Below are 21298 nucleotides of genomic sequence, written 5' to 3' on the forward strand. Positions count from 1 at the left end.
GCATGCATGAGCCACAAGCTCTTGGTAAACCTGACTGCAACAGCAGTGAGCAGAAGTATCCCAAACACAATATACTTTTCAAGTTTATCTATTATAAAAGCTCCTCCACACGCTTTTATGGTCACGGGCTAACCCTGTGTAAGCACCCAGTCAAGTGAAAGGAGAGGGAAGGAAATCAAACAATACCATGTTTAAAGACCAGATTTCAAGCTAATATATCTCCTTTTAGCAGGCACAACGCAAAAAGAAATGCATTTCTTACAGTTACAGGACGAAATTTTTAGTTGGTCAGAAACTACAAAGCCGATTCTCTACTTCTGGCTGTGGCCACATGACTGTCTCAATACATAAGGACATTAAACGTGCCAACTTGCAACGAAGACAACATAGTTAATAGTTTGCAACCTCCTTTCCCCCAGAAGATCTTCAGAGTTGAGTAATAAAATTCCTCACATGATTTCAATGAGAGGGTTCACTTGTCAGAGGCTGTTTCAAGATAGTATCATATGTCAGGGAGGTGCTGTTCAAAAGCAGCTTTCCAACCTTGTATTTTCAAGGCTTGACTGAAAAATGAAAAAAAAAAAACAAAAAAAAACCAAAACCCCAAAAAAAATTCAGGCTATAAATTTTGAAAATCGAGGAAAGAAAAATTATCTCTACATGTTGTTTTCAAAATGTGGAAGTTAGCCAATTAATGAAGGAAGGAAGAAAACCTCTGATTAAAGCCCTGACAAACGCTCAAGATCACAGAGCGATGACTAGTTTTGCCACAGTTCTCGCGTCAGAACCCAGGTAAGTTAATAGTTCTACACCTTGGTTTGCCACCTGTGAAATGACAAATAACATTTTCTTTTCAAATCCTGTTACTCTTGCTTGTATTGTTCCCCAAATTAAAAGCATTTGCCAAAAGACTTATCTTTCGCATTAACACTGGAAATTGCACTCATAGCTAACACAGAATCAGTCTGCATGAGTGAGTGTTCAAATGTGAACTCTTAGAATACTTTGCTATCCAGCCATCCTAATTTTCTATATGTCAGAAGAAAGCTTTAGTCAATACAGGAATACGAGAATGCCAAAATACAGCTGATTAGTAATCTTATAGATAAAACCAAATTTAGGGATATGAGTTAGACAAAAAAAAAACAACTAAATTCTTCTCATCATCTCCTAAAAATCCTACTATAATCATGACACTGGTCTCACTTCATTGATAACCCACAATATCATATTATCAGTAGGTATAATTAAAGCCCAATCCCACGAGGACATGTATGTAGAATCCAATGCCTGCTCCGATAAAATCAGTATTAAGTGAAATCGACTTCAGTGACTTTAGTGGAAGTGTCAAAGCCGCACAAAGTTATCAATAGAAGAAACAACAGCACAGGGTTTGTGCAGCAGGATTCCTAAACTGACAGATTCAAGTGTTTGATTTCAAATCCTAAACTTTGCAGAAGATAAAAAATACTTGCCACAGATCCCAACACTGTTACCTCTTTAGTGTCCCTAAAAGCTCTGCACAGAAATCCCTGTAAAGCACAAGTTGCTTTCTTTAGATTAAAATGTGTTGTCATTTCATGCAAATTAGTTTATTTTCTGACATACACAACCAAACATCTTCTGAGATCCCTTTATGAAAGGGACAGCCCAGCATTCTTCCTTTCTCATGTTTCAGTTTCATTAATTCTTTCAGTTCTCCACCCAAACATCATATCCAAAAGACCCAAATTTCACCACTGCCCCACTGACATACAAAAAAAAAAGCAGCCCTAAAAGTTAATGACAGAACAATTCCTGAATTCATGCATATTAAAAAATCATCTTATTAAAAATAAAATTAATTTTAAAGTGAATGTCTGAGCCCCACTGTTTTCCCAGCTTCAGATACCAATGAAAAAAAAACATAGTAAACACTTCCATGAATTTATGGATTATTACTATAAAGTAAAAACTTCATAATAATTTAATTTTCAAAACATAGGACTACCATGAACTTTTAATATCCTTTTGAAAGCGACCAGTAAGACCCACACAGGATCTGCCTCAGAAGTAAGCTTTCTGCAGCTGACACCAGTTTCTGACTGTATGGAATTATCAGAATCACGCTGCTAGAGAGCTGCACATTTTCTAGAAAGGTCAACAAATAGAACGGAATTGCTCCAGAGGGGTCACTGAAGTAGTTACAGAGATAAGCAGGCCTCATCCACACAGGATTTTCTTCAACATTTCCTTACCACTCTTTAAAAATCCTGCAGTTGCACCTAAGGTAGCATTCCTGTAACACAGCTGGCAGTCTGCATACCACAATGTCGTCTAGACCTGCTCTGAACAGTTGGATGACACAGGAGTAAAAACGCTGATGCCTGTTCTGGTGCTTAAGGAACGATAGGAGGAAGAACAGACATTGCTGAGTAAAACACAAGTTCCTTGTTCCTAGTCTCATGCCCAGGCTCGTCAGACAATTCTGTCAACCATAGAGAAAAAGTTGTGGCTGTTGTGGGGCTTAAGAAGCAGCTTCACATGAGAAAAAACAGCATTCCCAAACCCCAGTTTTCAGATGCAGCATCAAAACCTTGCTCTTTCACACAGCCCAGTGCTCCCAGAACATGCAGATAACAAATGCATCCCTGCACAAATAACATATCCCATCACTTTCTCACTTCTCCCCTACTTCCTACCCCCATCCACATAGAAGAGATGTTTTCTCAGCAATTTGGAAGAGAAATGGCAAAAAGGGAGATGCAAAACACAGAAATAAATTAAGTTTGTTCTCTGCTGTTGACAGATTTGGTCCTAGCTTAATGGGAGAAAAAAAAAAAAAACAACAAAACCTTAAGTGATAAATCCATATATACCTACTCCAAACTACACCCCACATCCCAAGGGACACAGTATAATGGTAAATAAATATAGATGCAGTTCCTACTAATGAGGCAGGGTACAGCAAGGCCAAAGAAAATGCAATCATCTCGGGAAAAAAAACTGCACAGGACTCCTCCTCTCCCATCCATGGAGGAAATCAAACGCCAGCTGCACCATCCCAGGAAGGAAGCAGAGTCTGTACCTGATGAGCCCTGCAGAAATGAGCTAGTCATATCACGGGACGCAAGCAGGCACTTCAGGGTTTTGCCAGCCCACAAATTGTCTGCAGAGCACAGTTCCTCTCTCTGATACGATGTATAATTTTACACGGCATCATTCCTGCAAATTGGAAGGGGCTATTTTCCCCACCAGTTTCTTTTTCTCCAACCCCATCAGCTGGAAGCAGGGGCACGTAGCTAGCGTCTATCAGACCTGCTCCAGCACTGCTCTTAAAAGCGTGCTCTAGCCATCAGCTTAACACTTTCCTCCCTACAAAGTTTAAATCTTCCCACCTTTTGTTCACATACATTTTTGTACTTAAAAGCCACTTATCTGTAGTCCCAACGTTACTTCAGCAGGAAAACAGAGATACACCCGATTCCACAGACAACCAGCAAACACGCTCACAATCTTCATTTCCTCTTCCTTCTTCTCTCCCCACACCCCCCCAAAAAGCTGCTTTTTTTTTTTTGTCCCTAACGCGAAGGAACGGGGGAAAAAACAACATATACACGAGTAAGGCTTTTCAGACCTATCACAAAGACAAAAATGCTCCCCGAATAAGTGCTCTGCAAATATACCAAGAGACTAAACTAGGCTCAACTAAAAAAAAAAAAACCCACCAGACCAAACAGAGGTTTAAGAACTCGGCTTGCTCTCCCTCGCATGTGTATTCTGCACCTAAAACCACTCGCCCCTTTTTTTGTTTTAACCCCGACCCCCAGCAGAACAGTCCAGCGGCATTCCCCGCCGCTTCCTCCAGCCGGTCCAGCGGTCAGACACACTGTTCTTCCGAAAAAAAAACATCCCAGGCGCGGCTGCAAATGCATTTAACCCCTTCCCCATCTCTTCCCAACAAGTACAAAATAAACAAGCGTATGACACCCCACCCAAGCTCTCCCCGCACAATTTAGGAATGACTGCCTGCGGGTCCTCCTCCTTCCGCACCCGTTCTCATGTTAAACTCTCCAACCTTCGGGTTCACGCCTTTGCCCTCCCCAAAAACCCTCTCTCAAAGCCCCAGGAGCTGCAACAGATCTCGCCCTCTTCGTCGCGCCCCAGCCTTGGAAGCTAGAGGGTTTGGGAACAGCCGGCCTCGGTTTTCCTCACACCCATAGGCACAAAGCACTTGGGCTCCCCTAGAAAAGAGCCCCCGGAGCCCTCGCACACCTCTGACAGCTCCACAGGCCCCCGGCATGGCAGAGCCCCGGTGAGGGGTCTCGATGCAGGGCGCGACCCGTACGGAGAACCGGTCTCTAGCCCCGCGGGGTCGGAGCCTCCCTCGGCCTCCGCCGGGCCGGGCCGGGGCACCTCCCAGGTCCCGGAGACAGATAGCGGGGCCCCGCCGCCCTCTGCAGCCGCGCTGGGTCTCGCAGCAGCCCAGCCCCAAACTCAGGGGCGAACAAAACCGAAACACCACAGAAATACAAAAAGGCACCCACCCAGGCTGTGGGGATTCCGCCACCAGGAGTGCGTGCCCCCCCAGCGGGGGGGGGTGGGGTGGGGGGTGTGGAAGAAACAAGAACAGATAAATAAACGGCAGGAAGAACCATGGAGGGCTCTCCTGTAAAGCCCAGAGGTGGCCCTGCCCTCCCGCAGACCCCGCGGCAGCCTCCCGGGAACACCGTCCTCCTCCCCTGCTCCGGGGCCGCCGAGGATAAGCGGAGCCCCTCAGAGCTGCGACTCCAACTCAGCCGGCGAAGCGGCTGCTGGGCTGCCCCTGCCCGCCCCCCGCCGCCCCCCGCCCAGGCTGCCCCCCTCACGCACATCCCACGTTACGAGGAAACCCGCTCTCCGCCGCGGCGCGACTCCCCGCAGGCGGCCACGGCGCCGGCTGAGGGGGGACCCCCTGCCCGCCCCCCCCTCCCCTCCTTCCTCCAGCCCACCCACCAGCCCGTCCCCTCCCCTAACACCGCCGCTCCCCACTTCCAGCAACACTCACCTCTGGGTGCCGGCGGCGCCTCCACCTCACCATGTAACGGCAGGAGTGGGGGGGGTCCCCCCGCCTGCCCCAGCGTGACGGGAGATGAACGGGAGCGCTGAGGGGCGAGGACAATGGGGGGGGAGGAAAACCCTCGGCCACGTCGCCCCCCTCGCCAGCCCTCTGAGGACCAGGGACCCCTCCCCGTGAGGCCCGGCTCCTGCCGCTCCCGGCGCCTCGCCCGCTCCCTCGGGTTTGTTTGGGTTTTTTTGGCTCAATCACACCAGACTGACTGTCTTTGTCTGTCTGACAAGCGCCATGTTGATATCAACATCCAAGCTCCCACCTGCTGCCGATGTGAGACCATGGGACTTGTAGTTCCCGCCTCCCCAGGGTGACGAGGAGACCCGCCGCGCGCGGACTACAACTCCCAGCACGCCTCGGCGTCGCGGCGCGCCGGCGGAGCGCGGGGCTCAGCGAGAGGCGGACTACAACTCCCGGCGTGCCTCGGGAATGACTTCATCCTGGGCGGGGGGCGGCGGGACTGCAAGTCCCATGATTCGGTGTAGCGCGGGCAGGAAGGGAGGGGCGGGCAGGATTGTCCTGGTAAATAGAGCCGGGGGAAGCATGAAGCTGGTGAGTGCATGAGGAGGGGATGTTGCGGGGGCTCGGCCTGCCCCCTGCGGTGGGGCTCCCCGGGTTGTCTGTGAGCTGCGGCAGCCTCTGCCCCGGCCGGCGGGAGAGGAAGCTGAGGCTCTGCAAGGGGTGGCCCAGAGGGGCTCGTGGGGGCGGGCCCAGCGCTCCGCTCCCCTCAGCAGCGCGGCACGAGGGCCGCCGCCGGGGCAGGCCCACGGAGAGTCGGCGGGCGTGGGTGAAGGCAGGGGCACAGGCCGCAGCGGCGCTTCTCCGGTCTTGTGCCGGTGGTGTAGGGGCTGCCCGGGCTTGGGGGGGTTGGGTTGGATGAACACAAGTCTTACGTGAGAGACGGCTGAAGGAACTGGGGTGTTCAGTCTGGAGAAGGAAAGGTTCAGGGGGACCTTATGGGTCTCTACAACTGCCTGACAGGAGGTTGTAGCAAGATGGGGTTGGTCTCTTCTCCCAAGGAACAAGTGATAGGACAAGAGGTAACGGCCTCAAGCTGTGCCAGGGGAGGTTTAGATTGAATATTAGGAGTAATTCCTTCACGGAAAGGGTTGTAAGGTGTTGGAACAAGTTTCCCAGGGAAGTGGTGGAGTCACCATCCCTTCAAGTGCTCAGAAACCGTGTAGATGCCCTCAGTGACATGGGTTAGTGGTGGACCTGGCAGTCCTGGGGTAGTGGTTGTATTTGATCTTAGAGGATTTTTCCAACCTAATTGATTCTGTGATTCTATGATAAACGTTTGTGAGGTTCACAAGGAAGAGGAGGAGAAATTTCGCTGCCCTTTACACAGCACAAGCCTTGCCATGGAACAGAGCAGGAGCTAGCCCACTGCATGTGTGACTTTACTGGGTTACTCCAAGAATATCAATAAATACCCGTGGTTCATAATAAAATTGTTTCCATCAGCAGTATGTTGTTAATACAGCTAGTTACTAATGAGAAAATCAGCCTGGAATAACTTTGTCAAGTGTGCACTATGCTTCTGACAAGTACTTTGGTTCTGATATAACAATCTTGTAAAGGGAAAGTTGACAGAAAATACGTTACCCATATTGCTGGTTTTTCTCTCCAGATCTCCCTTTTCAACTCCTTAAGTTCCCCAGAGACCTTTGCTTTAGCTGCTACCTTATTTTCTGGAAGCTTATTTCTGCTACTTTATTTCTAAGGAGCTGTGGCTGCCCCATCCCTGGCAGTGTTCAAGGTCAGGTTGGACAGGACTTGGAGTAACCTGGTCTAGTGGAAGGTGTCCCTGCCTATGGCAGGGGATTGGAACTGAATGAGCTTTAAGGTCCCTTTGAACTCAAACCATTCTATGATTAAGAATTTCTGTTACACCTAATGTACTACAGTTCTTTGGAGGTGACAACCAAAGCAGGTTTCAAGATAACCTGAACATAACATTTGAGTTGTATAACCTGAAGTTACACTGTTGTTAAATATATGATTGTGTCTGAGTTTTGAGACTGAGCAGTTTGTCCTGAGGAAGCTTCATAGCAGTTAACTTGGATTCTGAGTTTGTTTTGAGGCTTCCAGTAAAACAAAAACACGATCTCCAGTGTAACCATGTAAAATAAATTCAGTAGGCAGATGGCTGAAGAGCTTGATCACAGAATCACAGAATGATTTGGATTGGAATGGACCTTAAGGCTCATCTAGTTCCAACACCCTGCAACAGGCACGGACACCTTCCATTAGACCAGGTTGCTCAAAGCCCCATCCAACCTGATCATGTAATCTTACATATGCAATTAAGCCTCTGTGCGTGTATACTACCAGTGGGACAAACTGCAAAGCTAAGCACTTCCAGACACGGTTGTAGAGCCTGAGATAATGTAGGGTGGGGAAAGCAAACTGGCAAACATTTAAATGAAGACCACAGTGGAAATGCAGGGTTCTTTTAAAATCTGGAGTCTTGCACAGGGGTAGAGAGAGGAAAGAGTTTGGGGGGGGGAATGCAACCTGCCTAAAATCCGTATTATAATGTTTTTAGACCTGTATATAAATTTGGAGACTGGGGATCATACAGATTCTTGATCTTACATTTATCTGGAGATGTGCCTGTATCTCTGGGTTGTGGTGGGAGGAGTTAGATGCTATTTCATCCTCTTTATTTTTTCCATCTATTTGGGTGGAATTTGGAAGAACAAGGGAGAGGTACAGACTCCAGACCTGCTTCAGAGTCCAGTGAAAATGTCAGACTCCCACAAATTCAAATGTGCTTTGATCCAGGCAAATCTAGTTGCTAATTTCCCCTTAGATTTTAAGGTAGCATGTGATGTTAACACTGGAAGAATACACTGCAGTATTTGTTGGAATTCAAAGCACTGGCTTTAACCTGCAAAATCTTGCATGTTTCGGAGCTGCTAGTGTGAGACATCATCTGTCACATTGCCATCCATGAGATCATCAGAGACACTCCAAGCTGAGAACCTCCTGCTGTGAGAGCCTCAGCAGCTGGAATGAGCCCGCATTCTGATCTCTGTGCCCCACTCTGTCAAACTTCCATCCAGTTTACAAAGGCTGCCAAGAAGGTTGTGAGCTGAGCTGGGCATGTTGATATCTTCTGTGTGCTTTGTGACTTTGTTACTACATTTTAGTTAGGCACCTAGTGTGTTCACTGCACCAGCCTTTAGCCATAAGGGAATAAAGATGGAAGGAAGGAAATCTTAGAGCAGAAAGGATGCGCATTTTAGTCCAGTCAGGAATATTAGTGACTGGAATCTCTGGATCTGTTTTTTAAACAGTAGCAAATATGAACTGGGTAAAAATTATCACATTTATAGTACATATAGAGATGTATATAGTACAAGCATTCAGATTCTCAGATTACTAGTCTAAAATTCTAATAGAGGTACAAGCTCAGAAATGTCACCCGTGCAAATAGCTCTATAAGATATGAACTCCTTTTTTAGTTCTTTCTAGTCACTTCACTTGAATCTGGTAGAAAGAACCCATTGCCTCCCTGGAATCCATTTACCACAGCATGACAGCCACAGATATAGATTATTTTAGATGCTTTTAAAGAAGAAAAAAAGAAAGATTTTCCAGTTAGCTTGGAGATGTCAGGGTCATGATCCTCTTCATGATTTTAATAAAAGCAAGAAAGTGTTTTGCTGATAAAAGTGGTGATATTTCATTGCCTTTTTTAATTACCAATACTTCAAAAGCTACAAAAATAGTTTAGATCATATTTTTTTTCCTTTGTTTCTTTCTACTTGCTTGGATTTATAGCATAACTGTCAGAGGTCTGGTCTGGCAAGAACTTAATTTCACATGTGTATTTTACATTTACGACTAAACCAGCTGAATTCCTTACCTGTGTACTCCCCTCTTCACCAGCCTGATTTTTCACCGTTGTTTTGAACTTTGCTAACAGCAGGCAAAATGTAATGTTTAATAACCAAGGCTTTGTGAATTTAAAACAAAAGTCTTTGTGATCTTTTTAATTTAATATTGGGGCCTTAGTAGCTTTTTAATATTTAAATATAATTTAAAACAGGTTTCTGAGGAATGTATTTCATAGACTCCTTGGGAGTTGCTAATCAAGACGCTTGCAGTCCTGTGTTAACATATCGTAAGCAGAGGTAGGAAGTGAAATTATTAATCTACCTTCTTTCCCCTTCATCGAATGAAATATAGAGAGCAAGCATGACTATAAATGACTTAGAAAATGACTGAGTCTGGTTTTAGTGCAGTGCATGGCCAGATCATTGATATTTTTCATCTTAATTGATCAAAACTTTAATTTAAAAGCTAAAGTTTGACCACCTCAGCTGCCAGACGCCCAGACTTCAGAGATGCAAAAACTTTCCTTCCAGATGCAAAATCTCTTTTACTTGCAAACCCTGAAGGAATTAATCCTTCTCAAAGAAGAGAAACGCTCACCTCGAGGCGTCCACGCTCTATTCAGGCATTTACGTTTCAAACCCCGAATTTTAAAGCTGGCATTTTTATTCACTTTGCTTCTTATTCAAAACTTCAGCTGCTCCTGTGCCTTGTTAAGTGTTTGCCGCTCTCCATACAAGACGTGACTGCATCTCAATGATGCTGAAGTGCCCTGGTACATAACCTGCTCACTGGCTCATTGAGTTTGCAAAGCAGTTGGGATTTCTCAGTACACAAACCCTTCCATTCAGGTGTGGTTGTCCATTCCCTCGTGTTTCCTGTTTGCGTTTAGCAAGACAAAAAGCAGGTGAGAGCATGCCCCAGAGCTGCTTCGGTGCACACTACAGCTTCCCCTGCTGATCTGTGCCAAGCAGCCGCAGCCCCTGCTGCGCCTTGTTTGGTTGTTTAGTCAGGTTTCTTAAGGAAATAAAACTTGTATTTCTGCAGGGATTCTCTCCCTCTTTCCACCCCAAGTAGTTTTCAGATATGCTAGCCGAGTTCAGCCAGGTTTTGCCAGTAGGACCGAGTTTTGAAAAAACCAATGTTCTGGGATTTTTGTGAGAATAGGGGATTGTTAGGGAAAAAAAAGAGATTCTTCATGTGTCCTAAATTGTAAAAGGAACTATGCCATCCTCTCAACCCTTGTCTGAAGAAAATCCACCCCATAATACCGGGGGAAATCTCAATGAACACACATTGGTGTGTTTATAGGATTTATAGGAAATCAGGTTTTGTTCTGCTGTGTATGAAACTGCATGTTTAACAGTAAGGGGAAAAAAAGGCAATTTTTGGTGGGGAGGGGCGGTCACTGTTAGTTAAGGTCATGAGTAACAACATCCTGATTGTATTCTTACAGTACTGCCTGTCAGGACACCCAACCTTACCATGCAATGTACTCAAGTTCAAATCCACCACCATCATGTTGGATTGTGGACTGGATATGACGTCTACCCTCAATTTCCTCCCATTGCCATTGGTTCAGAGGTATGTTCTGCGGCCTGTACGCGCTTTGTGTTTTCTTGGATTGCAGTTGGAGTGCTCTGCGTGAAATGGTGTATTGGAAGAAGGGAGGGGATGAGTACAAATGAACAGCATCATTCGATATCATAAATAGACTTTGTTCACTTAAAAATTCTCTTTATCAAAATAACGTCCTTTGGCTCAGTAGACGGAAGACATTTTATGGATTTATTGATTGGTTTTTTTAGATAATTTATTCTAAGCTTCAGTAAAGTATTGCTGCAACTGCTCAGCACAAGTGAGGTCACATATCTGTCATCTTTCTGGCTTCTTCGTGCAAGATGAGATAAATGGATAACTGAGATGGAGTGAGTGGAGCCCAGCAAGTACTGTTTAACCACCATCTTCTCAGGCTTTTCTTCAGAGCACAGACTAATGCAAAGAAAAATAGCACTTAACAGTCTCATTAGTTGACTTGATGTCATAATTGTTCCCCTTTAAAAATTAAATAAAAGATCCGTGCAGCTGAGCATGAGAATGGAACGGCAATGAAACAAAAGTAGGATCTAGAAGAGAATCCTGAGGTCAAGGTGCTCCCTTCTATGCCCAAACTAGAAAGTAATCTTTTCCCTGGTTTTTAGGTGAAATTTAGTTATTCAGTTAGGGTGATTTATGTCTTGCATAAATGAAATAAATTGCGAAAATGAGTGGTTGGAAAGGTGGAAATGAGTAAACTCTTGGTGATGGGAAGCAACAGGAGTTTTCACAAAAGCCATTTAGTAATTTTGATCAACAAGGAAACAAGTGAGGAACGTTCTGGGTTCAGGGGAGGCTTGATTGAGAAAGGGAGAATATGACTGGGAAAGGGAGTTTCCTAAGAGACCTAATGAGGTTAAATCAGTTTGTCCAGCACTTCCTATGATTTGTTATTTTTTTGACAGGAAAAGAATAGACAATGTATGCATTGTTCCGCAAGAACATGGAGTTCAAGATCTGCTGTAGAGTAGGCAACAGATGCCTTAAGACAGATCAGTGTGGTAGTCATTTTTTGTCCCATTCCGTAATTGCTAACTACAGCGTTTAGGGGCAACAGTTGATTTGTAAGGGATCCAGAAAAGTTGGGAAATGGAGAATTGCCTTGCATTTGCTTTCTCCTGAGACAAGGAGGCACAAAAACACAAAATGAAATATAAACCTTTGTAAATAAGTAGAATCAGTTTTAAATAATGTTAAGTTTGATGGCTTTGTAACAGGAGCAATGGAAAATAACTGGGGTGCATGATTCACAGCAAAAAAAAAGGTAGAGTGCGGCTAGAGAACATACTGAGAATTCTTGTGTAAGATAAACCATTGTAGTTGGCGTAGTTTTAGGTCTTTATGACCTTAGTACAAAATAAGTGTAAGAAAACCAGGATAGAACAGCAGGACCTGGGGATGGGGAGTATCTGGGACTAGCAGATGTCCAGGATGGGCTGCAGCTAAACTAACTGATAAGTAGAAGGACAGGATGATTGCTATGTCTGTAGTGTTAATGAACCAATTAAGCTGGTGTAAACATCTACTTCGTGCTTCAGAGGCTGCCAGAAGTGATAAAGATTGTTGGAAGAAGTAAACGACCCTCAGAGACCACCACCACATTTTTGTACACATGTGGGGAAACTTTCTGGAAAAGTATGTAATTCATATGTAGCCTCATGAATACGCATGTATGCCCGGTGAATATATAAGGACGGCTTGTGTAGCAATGCGGGGACACAGGCTATGTGAAGCTATCCCCCGTGTTTCCCAGTGCCGCAATAAAGAATACCTGCTTGTCAACTTAAACTTTGTTGGCAAGTTTGTTCCTGGAGTTTTCTCCAAATCACTCCCACCTCCCAAAGAAAAAGGAAACAGGGAGGAGCAAGTAGCAAGTTCAGGTGATTGAACAAAGGCTTTAGAGGTTCTTTAGAACTGCAGGCATCAGCGCTCCCCCAGGATATGCCAGCTTTGTCTGCTAATAGCAGACCCTGGGAACGAACAGCCAAATTGCAGGTCACAACCTGAAATTCCCCAAGTACCTCCAGAATGTCTGCACTGAAATGACTCAAACTCAATAAGAAAGGATGTCAGATGTGACCCCTGATGGCCCACTGGAATCCGGAGCAAACAGTTGGATTTAAATCCAATCAATCTTGCCAGTAAGGTGATTGAGCACCCCTTACAGCAAGGATTGTCGTAAGCATATGGACTTGGGCAAGTAATTGATCTCTTCAGTACTCTACAAAACAGATGTCCTGCAGGCAGTTGTGGAAATGAATTAGAAACTTGAGGAGGAATGTGGCTGTCACTAAAAAGTCCAGATAAAGACTTGTTCATAGTTGTACCATTACCGTGATGTCTAAATACCCCTGAAATTCAAAATGTGTATTGCCAAAACGGCAGTGTGACAAAGAGCTGATTTTATCATCAGTTTCTAGGTGAGAGACTACAAGAAGGACTGACTGCCTGAGCCTGAGGCACATAGCATCACAAGAATTTGTGCAGAGATCTGTCAGATCTGAGGTTATTACCAGCTGTATGTCCTCCCGGTACCAGATGTGCTGAAATAGACCCGTGTGCAATAGCTATGCTTCTCTCTGGTGTCTTTAAACCAGAGGTCTCCAGAGTATGATCCATGAATCACTTGGGTTCTGCAAGTCTCAGTCTGTGGTCTGCAAAGTGCCCTGGTTTTTACCTCTGTGGAGCTTAAAGGTATGGTATTACAGAGGATTTTTGCTATGCAGCTAAATCCTGTGTTGTACCTGGCATGGGGCCCTCCTTGAGCAAACATTTTGAGAGACTCTGCTTTAATCTGTAAGAGGAAAGTTCTGTAGTGTTTGTGTCATTAAAGGGACTGGACATTTTTTAGAGTTCTTTGCTATTCAGAAAAAAAACCTGTGAAAAGGTATTTAGATTCCACCTTATCCTGGAAATGGTAGTCCTTGTTCTCACTAGCCCACGGAGCATGTGCAAAGTACCTGCAGTTGCCAAACACTTTATGCCCCATCACATACTTTAAAGGAGGTTTGTCAACTGGAATTTTCTCCCCTGTACCAAAGTCAAATGCAAAACGGTAAAATGAACATGTGGGAAGCTCTTAACCTTTCCTGTCTAGCCATGACACACTTGCTCACATTATTTATGGGACAGTTCTAGCTATTTTGTATTAATCAATCACTCTATTACAATGTCAAAACTATGTCAGCAGGAACTGTGTTACTTCTTGGCTCCAAGGTAAAGAGTCCTTTCTGTCCTATGTTGCTTATTCCACTTTCACCTACACACAAGACTTATCTGCTAATTTTACGTCTCCTGACAAGACTGTATACTCTCCCGTGGATGCCAGGTTTAGTACAAGTGAATAGTACTCTTTCATCGTGAATAAAGCAAACCGCATGCTAGGCTAAATTAGGGGGAGCAGGGCAAGCATATCAGGAAGAGCTTATTCTATTCTGCCGCGTGCTGGTGAAACCACAAATGGATCCAGGTTTGGATTTCCAGTCAAAGAGGGACACTAAGAATCTAAAGGAGTTCAGGTGGCCTTCAAGATGGTCATAATCTGGAGCCCATGACTATGCAGAGAGGTTGAGGGAGCTGGCTTGTTCAGTCTGGCAGAGAGGGCGTGAGGTGGGGAGCTAACAGTCACCTACAGCTGCCTGAAAGAAAGTTACGAAGGCAACAGAGCCAAACTCTACAGTGGCATTCAGTATAAGGGGCTAATGGCCACATACTGTGTCTTGGGAGGCTCAGGTAGCAATTTCACCCATCCCCAGAGAGACTCTAGAATCTCATTCTCCAGGGATTTGCAAGATACAGCTGGGCAAAGCCGTGGCTGACCTGATCCATTGCTGGCTTTGAGACATTGGACTAGAGACCTCCAGGTGTCCTTTCCAACCAATGCTTCTGTCTTCTCCCTTGTCTGTCAAAGTTATTGCACATCAGAATGGTTTATTCTTACTTTTTTCCCATTTTGTTTTTTTTTCCATAACTCTTTTAGTCCCACTACACCAATTCTACTCAGCCTCCTCAGTCTCCAAAATGCTGCTATTAAGTTGTGCTGTTGAATGTGGCAGTGGGGAGTACATTTAGCCACCTCATCTTTCCTATAATCACACTTCTTCAGATTTACTCCTTATCCTCAAAAGGGCGTTACACTTCTCTGGTACAGCTTCTCAATGACATATCCTTCTGCTCTCACCTGTTACCTTCTGTCTTCACTCCTTGAGTCTTAGGTTTCCCCCTTTTCCTTCCTTGCAACTTTCTGGAGTGCCAGTTAGGATATGTTCTTTTATATTGATGTTAGTCTGAACACAGCATTCCTCTGAGCCCTAGCATCACTTCCTATTTTCAAGTTCTTAAATTTGAAAGCCCTGATAGAATATAAGCATGCCTGTCTGTAGAGCTTGTGCACAACGCTTGCAGATTTCATTGCAAGTGAGATCTCAAGTCTCCAAATCTGAGGTTCGCACAGATCTTGGTTCCAGGGGGCTTCAATTCCTTTGTGTCCTCAACTTTTTCATTTTTTGGATTTCTGTAGATATGCTTCAACACAGTGGGTTTAGGACTAAGTTATAGGCTCATACAAAAATCAGATGTCAATGTGAGGTATGAATAAGTCACTCAGTTATGGTAGCAAGAAATGCTGTAGCAATTACTACTGTAAACTCAGGATTGCAGCATCCACCTTGAAGTTTCTTTATTAATATTTAAAACAATTTAAAAAAGGGGCCCTGCCATTGCTGGCTGATACCAGACCTGCCAGCTTAAAACATGCAGTTGACAGCAAAACCTCCTTCCCCCTTTGTCTTTCCAGCACAGGTAAATGCACTGTACAGCTGGTGAGACTTCAGCATGAAGCCATGGTTTATGTGGATATAAAATCACAATCTTTGTGTCTCTAAATGACTTAGTCCAGAGCTTCTGTCTTTCCCTGCCTTTGCTAATGGGAATATTTGTCCCAGAGCAATTTTAAGGTGGTTTTGTATTGTTTCAGGCATAGGGTTTGTTGCTGCCCTAACTTCTGTTTCTGTGCCCAGTTTCACCACAGGGCAGTGTAAGCAGTGCTGAGCCTTTTTGAAACTCTCACTGTAAATTACCAAAATCAAACTCCCTGCATGCGTCTTCTTTTTACTCTTTTTACTTGTGTCATAATCATGATTTGTAAAAGTCATTTTAGTGAACATTTAAACACAGTGAAGCTGTTTTATTGAGATTGTTAGTTCCCTGAGACAGAAATGGTGTTCTTTTCCTGTATAGCACCAAATAGAAGGTCTATGCTTAGCGACTGATAATGGTATAATTAATATTGCAATAATGCTTTTTCTCTCTTTCTGCAGCCCCAGGCTGTCCAAACTTCCTGGTTGGGTTTTGAAAGATGGAAGCACATTTCTGGACAAGGTACTGTAGTGATGGTTAGAATTTTCTTGCATACAAAAAGATCCCTGACAGGTTAGGAGCTTGCACTGCATGAACAATACTTCCATGCTGACTCATCGCAAAGGTTTCTATGTGTACCTTTATCAGCCACGATGTCCTTGTAGAGCAGAACATTTTGAAACAAAATGCTAATGCTAATAGCAACATGGAGGCTTTCAGTCTTCAGAGGTAGCCTAGCTTTATTAAAAAATCCTCTTAAAATTCAGAAATCATCAGTATGAATATTTTCTTATTTCATGGAGCTCCATAAATAATAGTGCTTTGCCTTCTTAGAGTGCCTTTTATTCAACAGTCTCACTTTTCTGACACTAAAGCTTCATAGCATGCTTATAAATGAGGTTGGATCATACCCTTTTTTAGGCAGGAGAACTGTGAGAAAGTGAATGGTTTTCCCCTCATGGGAGGTCTCCTACAGAGGAAAGGCATGTCTTTGGCCTCTGAAATCAACACGTGTTCTGCTGCTGGAGATAGCAGGGAGGATATTATTTCCAGCCCCCTAATTCTAAGACACAGGACTTACCCAGCTACGTGAGAGACACAGATTTTTTTCCTTTTCCCCTCTTTTCATTACATTAGTTTTGTAGGCAGAATTTAGCTGGGGCTTCAACCAAAACTAAGCACTGCAGTGTCCAGCTTGATCTGCCACAGGGGAACAATGAACACAAGAATATGTCAGATGTTGGTAAAATAGGCAGATACATTTCAAATGTGTGCAGCAATAGGTATCAGTAGAAAAAATACAGTTTTAATAGACCGTTCTCTGACTATGTGAACATTAAAGGAAAACAGTAATAATAGTTGCTTTTGTAGGGACTTTGAGGTGGACAAAATGGATTGATCTGATTTTTACAGACAAGGGGAAGATCATAGATTAAAGACCTGATTTTTCTTCTCATTGGAGACAAAAGAAACTGTACAGGCAGCATTTCTGTTAGTAAAATAGTAACAGCTCTGTTCAGAGCACATGCTAAGTGGCAGTCACACAGCTACAGAGGCTCAGAGAAGGAATGGAATTGCTCAGCTTGAATTCCCTGGAATTTGTTTCTCCTGAACCCCAGCCTTGGTCTCAGAGCTTTGGGCTCCCTTCTGTCCAGCAAACGGGTAGGCCGTCAGTATATTTCTGTATGTGATGTATTTACATTTCTGTGGTGCTGCTGCAGTGTGTGCTCAGGAGAAATCTTCAAACTCACTCAGCATCAGTGGAAACTGTGTTAAAAATTTAAAGGCAGCATCTCTTACCTTCACCTTGACCATTGTAACTGCTTGGAATAGTAAATTCTTTGACCCATGCTGGAAAAAGGCAAGAGAAGGAGTCAAAGGGGGGTGTTTTATCGTGTTGGGTGGACATTCCTGTTACAGCACTCTCTGGATGACAGTTATAAAACTTAAGTCCTGGAGAGGCATTGAAATTTGCTGCGATCTAGTTTTAATCATTTTGAACACCCTTGAGATGAGGTTAGGAGACTTCTGCCACTAGATGTAATTGCTCATTCGTTATTAGTTGGCAGGTGCACTGTAATTATTAAGAATTGGATTCAATCTTTAATTCTGTCAGTCTGAAGCTGGCTGAGACCACTCGCTTTGGGACAAGCAAGAGAAGCATCCACAAGAGAAGGCAGAGCAGGTGATAGGTAGCCTGTGAGGTATGTTAGGACTAAAGCTGGCAATGGTTTTGTTCCATACGTTATCCTGAAGAATGTGACTTTTCATGTGACAAAGATTTCTGATGTCAGCCTTGAAAAAGAAGGAAGAAAATAGAGGACTAAAGATCCAGTAGAGATAAGTCTAACAAAAAGTGCCACGTGGAGCTTAGATCCACTGAAGATGTTTCATCAAATGTTCTGACACAGGGGCTAAAAATCGTATTCTGCTCCTAATAAGACGGAGAAGGTTTGATGTTATTGGGAACCAAAGCTAAATTCCAAAATTGTAAGACATGCAGGGCAGTGTAAAGGTGCTGTGCACACCTTTACAAGAGCAGCAGTTCCGAGAAGAGTGGTCTTCATGACCCACTTTTCAGTTCGTACTTTGCTTCTGGTTGACACAGTTGGTTTGCATTGTTACACATTTCACAGCCAATACATCTGCAGTTAGAAGAGCAGAGAAAATGCAGCTTCACAGGACAGCACCTCCTCCATGGCCATGGCAAAACCAGCCAGAAAGAGCCATGGTATCTTTCCTTACCTTCCAGAGCGCTGTCTGTTCCTCCAAATGAGAATGTGAGCCCTTGAAGTCTGCTTACAGCAAATTTTATCTAGAAAATGGATAAACGTTATGTAGGAGTGGGCTGGAAATTACCTGAGATAAAGAAAAGGTTTTGAAAGAGCAAAATCTGCTGCACTGGAGTAACATTACATTGTAATTTTGTGTCTGTTCTGTTGGTGTGCTTTTCTTACAGGAACTAAAGGAGTGCTCTGGCCATGTGTTTGTAGACTCCGTGCCAGAGTTCTGTTTACCAGAGGTGAGTTTGTTCAAAGTCATGCTGAAAAATCTGATTCCATTCTATCACGTGGGAGAAACTTGCTGAATTATTAAATTTATCAGCACTCGGTAAATAATGCTACTAAACCCTCTGTGTTGTTAAGGTGCCTCTAGTATCTATGACGCTGGAAAAAGGGTGGAAACAGGCCTTTTCAACAATGGTTTGGGGCAAACTGGAAGGTCTACTTGAGCAGATGAATATCTCACAGAAGAATAAGACTTCACTGTCTCTTTTTATGGGCCTTCCAAAGACAATATGACTGGGCTGGACTTGAGTATGACAGGATACATGTGCTGATCTAGATAAGAGCAGTGAATGAAGACAAGGAAAACTACTTGTCTCTAACCACAGATGCATGACCTGCCTAGTGGAGCTCCCCTGGGGAGCCAACTGTGTGGTTAAGCCACTGTTTGATTCCGCTGCGCTGCACTCAGATGTGTTCTGCTGGCAGCAAGTTGAGGTTAAGAAGTTTTGCTTCCTTCTCAGCTTTTCATGACTGCATCTTTGAGAGAAGGGCTTTACCTTCATATCCACTAACATAACTGCAAGTGGCTGCTTCCCAGGCTGGTTGTTTTTTTTTTTTTCCCAAGAATACCTGGGTTAAAACGAAAAAAAAAAACAGAAACAACAAAAGAAGGAAAGAACGACTATTTAAAATGTTAAATTCACTGTGACTACCTGACTCATCAATTAATGGTGTATACAGGGGAGCTGGAGAAGTAAAAAGCTGTGCAAAGAGTGGTGGGGGTACATGATGGGGAGTAGTCTGGGAATAGTATCCTCTTTCTTCAGCTGTGTTCGAACTGTGATAACATCAATTCTTTCATTTCATGTTGGGATGTTTTCTCTGTCTTTGAAAGAGACAATTGCTTTTGGGCAGTGATTTTTTTTTGTCCTTTCTGCCTGACCTTGTTGACAGGAAGTACAAAACGCTCCTGGAGGGTTGTTGTCAGCTTTGCTGGGGTGCTGGCAATAGCATTTCTGCCTTTTCATTCCTTTCAACTCACCTCTTGCTGCTTCTGATTCTTGTTGTCTTGGTTCTTCTAAGCAAGTTGGCAGCTCTGGCACTGGTTTTGGCAAGTGGTTTCAACAGATCTGTGTGTAATTGCTTGTTCTCCCCAACTGGAATGGATATAATTGAATCCCACAAAAAAAAAAAACACAACAAAAACTTAATAATTTGAGGTTCTTGTGAGCATTCTGACTACTGTCCTGTGCAAGGGAGGAGTATAGGAAGCATCTTTATACCTAGAAATTACGGCCCAGATCTTGGGAAAGAGAGACTTTATGTTCTGGATTCCCTTCGGCCCTATACAGTCGTGGTAATCTGCTGGGGTTTAGGGTGCTTCAGCTAGGCTTTCTGGTTACTTTGTTGGGCTGGAAAATACCCACATGTGTAGCTTTAAATATTACTGATGGGGAGTTGTTGCTTCCTTCTATCAGTGTTATCACCAAATGTAACTCTCTTACAACTAGGAAATCCAAACTAGCTGCATGTCACTGTTGTAGCGCCTTTACAAATGGCCTCTCAAATGCTTGTTCCCAAAGTTCCCAGGAGGTGCCAGATCTTCTCCACAAGCCCTGGAAACAGATCTGCTAGTTGTACACAGCTCTCATCTCTAGCTTCATAGGCTCCCCTGTCTGGGGGAGGGTTCAGATGTCATGGCCAGTGGAATGCATCAGCAGAGTAAAAAATGTTGCTGGTGTTTAGCAGAATAGTCTAAGAAGGAGCTTGTGTGAAAGAGCCTCTGTCTTTTTCTTTGTCTCCTCCCATGCCACTTCTTTTGAAGAAACTTGTATGCAAAAGCAGTTAGTTTGAGAATCACAGTATCACTTCCAGGAACACCACTGCCAAAGAAAGCCAAGTTTTGAATGTAATCCAGAAGCCACAAGGTGATAAGAGGCTGTCTTAGCAGCAGAGTACACTTCCACATGTCAGAGTGCAGGGTGCAGCCCTGTCTTTGCTTGGCAACCCCCTGGTCTCTCTGACTTCACGTTCAAGAAATGTTTTAATCCTCTTCTGTTCATAGGCACTTTTAGTGGGATTGCCACGAGTCCCAGGGAAGCTTTTACTTTGCTTTGGTTTTGATACCTTTTTCATCCTCTTAGTAAGTGCTTCTAGCATGCTAAGGTGTGAGATGCTTAAGCTTGTAAAGTGGTAGTCTGTATCCTCCTGGTGGCTTGCTAAGGGCTGAGTGACTCCCCACTTCATAGAATCATATAAAGGTTTTAATTGGAAGAAACCTTAAAGCTCATCCAGTTCCATCCCCCTGCCATGGGCAGGGACACCTTCCACTAGACCAGGTTGCTCCAAGCCCTGTCCAACCTGTCCTTTTAACGCTGCCAGGGATGCGGCAGCCACAGCTTCTCTGGGCAACCTGTGCCAGCACCTCACCACCCTCACAGGGAAGAACTTCTTCCCAAGATTCATCTAAATCTCCCCCTGTCAGTTTAAAGCCATTCACCTTTGTCCTGTCCTTACAGGCCCTTCAAAAAGTTCCTCTCCAGCTTTTTTGCCAGCCCCTCTAGGCACTGGAAGTTTCTCTAAGGTCTCCCTGAAGCCTTCTCTTCTCCAGGCTGAACAAGCACAGCTCTCTCAGCCTGTCTCCAGAGCAGAGGTGCTCCAGCCCTCAGAGAGCATCTTTGTGGCCTTCTCTGGACTCCCTCCAACAGCTCCACATCCTCCTTATGCTGGTGGTCCCAGTGCTGGATGCAGGACCAGGACTGCAAAGGGGTCTCACGAGAGCAGAGTAGAGGGGCAGAATCCCCTCCCTCAGCCTGCTGGTCATGCTGCTGGTGATGCAGCCCCAGATGTGGTTGACTTTCTGGGCTGGGAGTGCACACTGCTGGGCTATTTGATTATGGTCTGG

At 44.4% G+C, this 21298-nt stretch overlaps 2 protein-coding genes across 23 annotated transcripts in view; one reads left to right on the plus strand and one right to left on the minus strand.

The window, feature by feature from the left end:
• The window catches only part of HMBOX1 (homeobox containing 1), a 111960-nt gene extending 106499 nt beyond the window's left edge, over nucleotides 1-5461 (minus strand). For 17 of the 21 annotated variants that reach the window (XM_062618598.1, XM_062618594.1, XM_062618586.1 and 14 more), the window contains exon 1: nucleotides 5027-5345. The gene's annotated coding sequence lies outside the window, so the exon portion shown is untranslated. The other 4 variants (XM_062618582.1, XM_062618587.1, XM_062618591.1 and 1 more) reach the window with 4 other exon arrangements.
• A 75-nt stretch (nucleotides 5462-5536) lies between these two features.
• INTS9 (integrator complex subunit 9) overlaps nucleotides 5537-21298 on the plus strand; it is an 83612-nt gene continuing 67850 nt past the window's right edge. For both annotated transcript variants that reach the window (XM_062618572.1, XM_062618573.1), the window contains exons 1-4: nucleotides 5537-5641; nucleotides 10389-10516; nucleotides 15847-15907; nucleotides 18345-18407. In XM_062618572.1, coding sequence (XP_062474556.1) covers nucleotides 5561-5641; nucleotides 10389-10516; nucleotides 15847-15907; nucleotides 18345-18407 — 333 coding nt within the window. In that variant the 5' untranslated portion in view covers nucleotides 5537-5560. The remainder of the gene's footprint in view (nucleotides 5642-10388; nucleotides 10517-15846; nucleotides 15908-18344; nucleotides 18408-21298) is intronic.

This window comes from Pezoporus occidentalis, unplaced genomic scaffold (assembly GCF_034315485.1).
Source record: "Pezoporus occidentalis ecotype Australia unplaced genomic scaffold, CSIRO_AGI_Poc_V1 ctg201, whole genome shotgun sequence".
Classification (NCBI taxonomy): domain Eukaryota; kingdom Metazoa; phylum Chordata; class Aves; order Psittaciformes; family Psittacidae; genus Pezoporus; species Pezoporus occidentalis.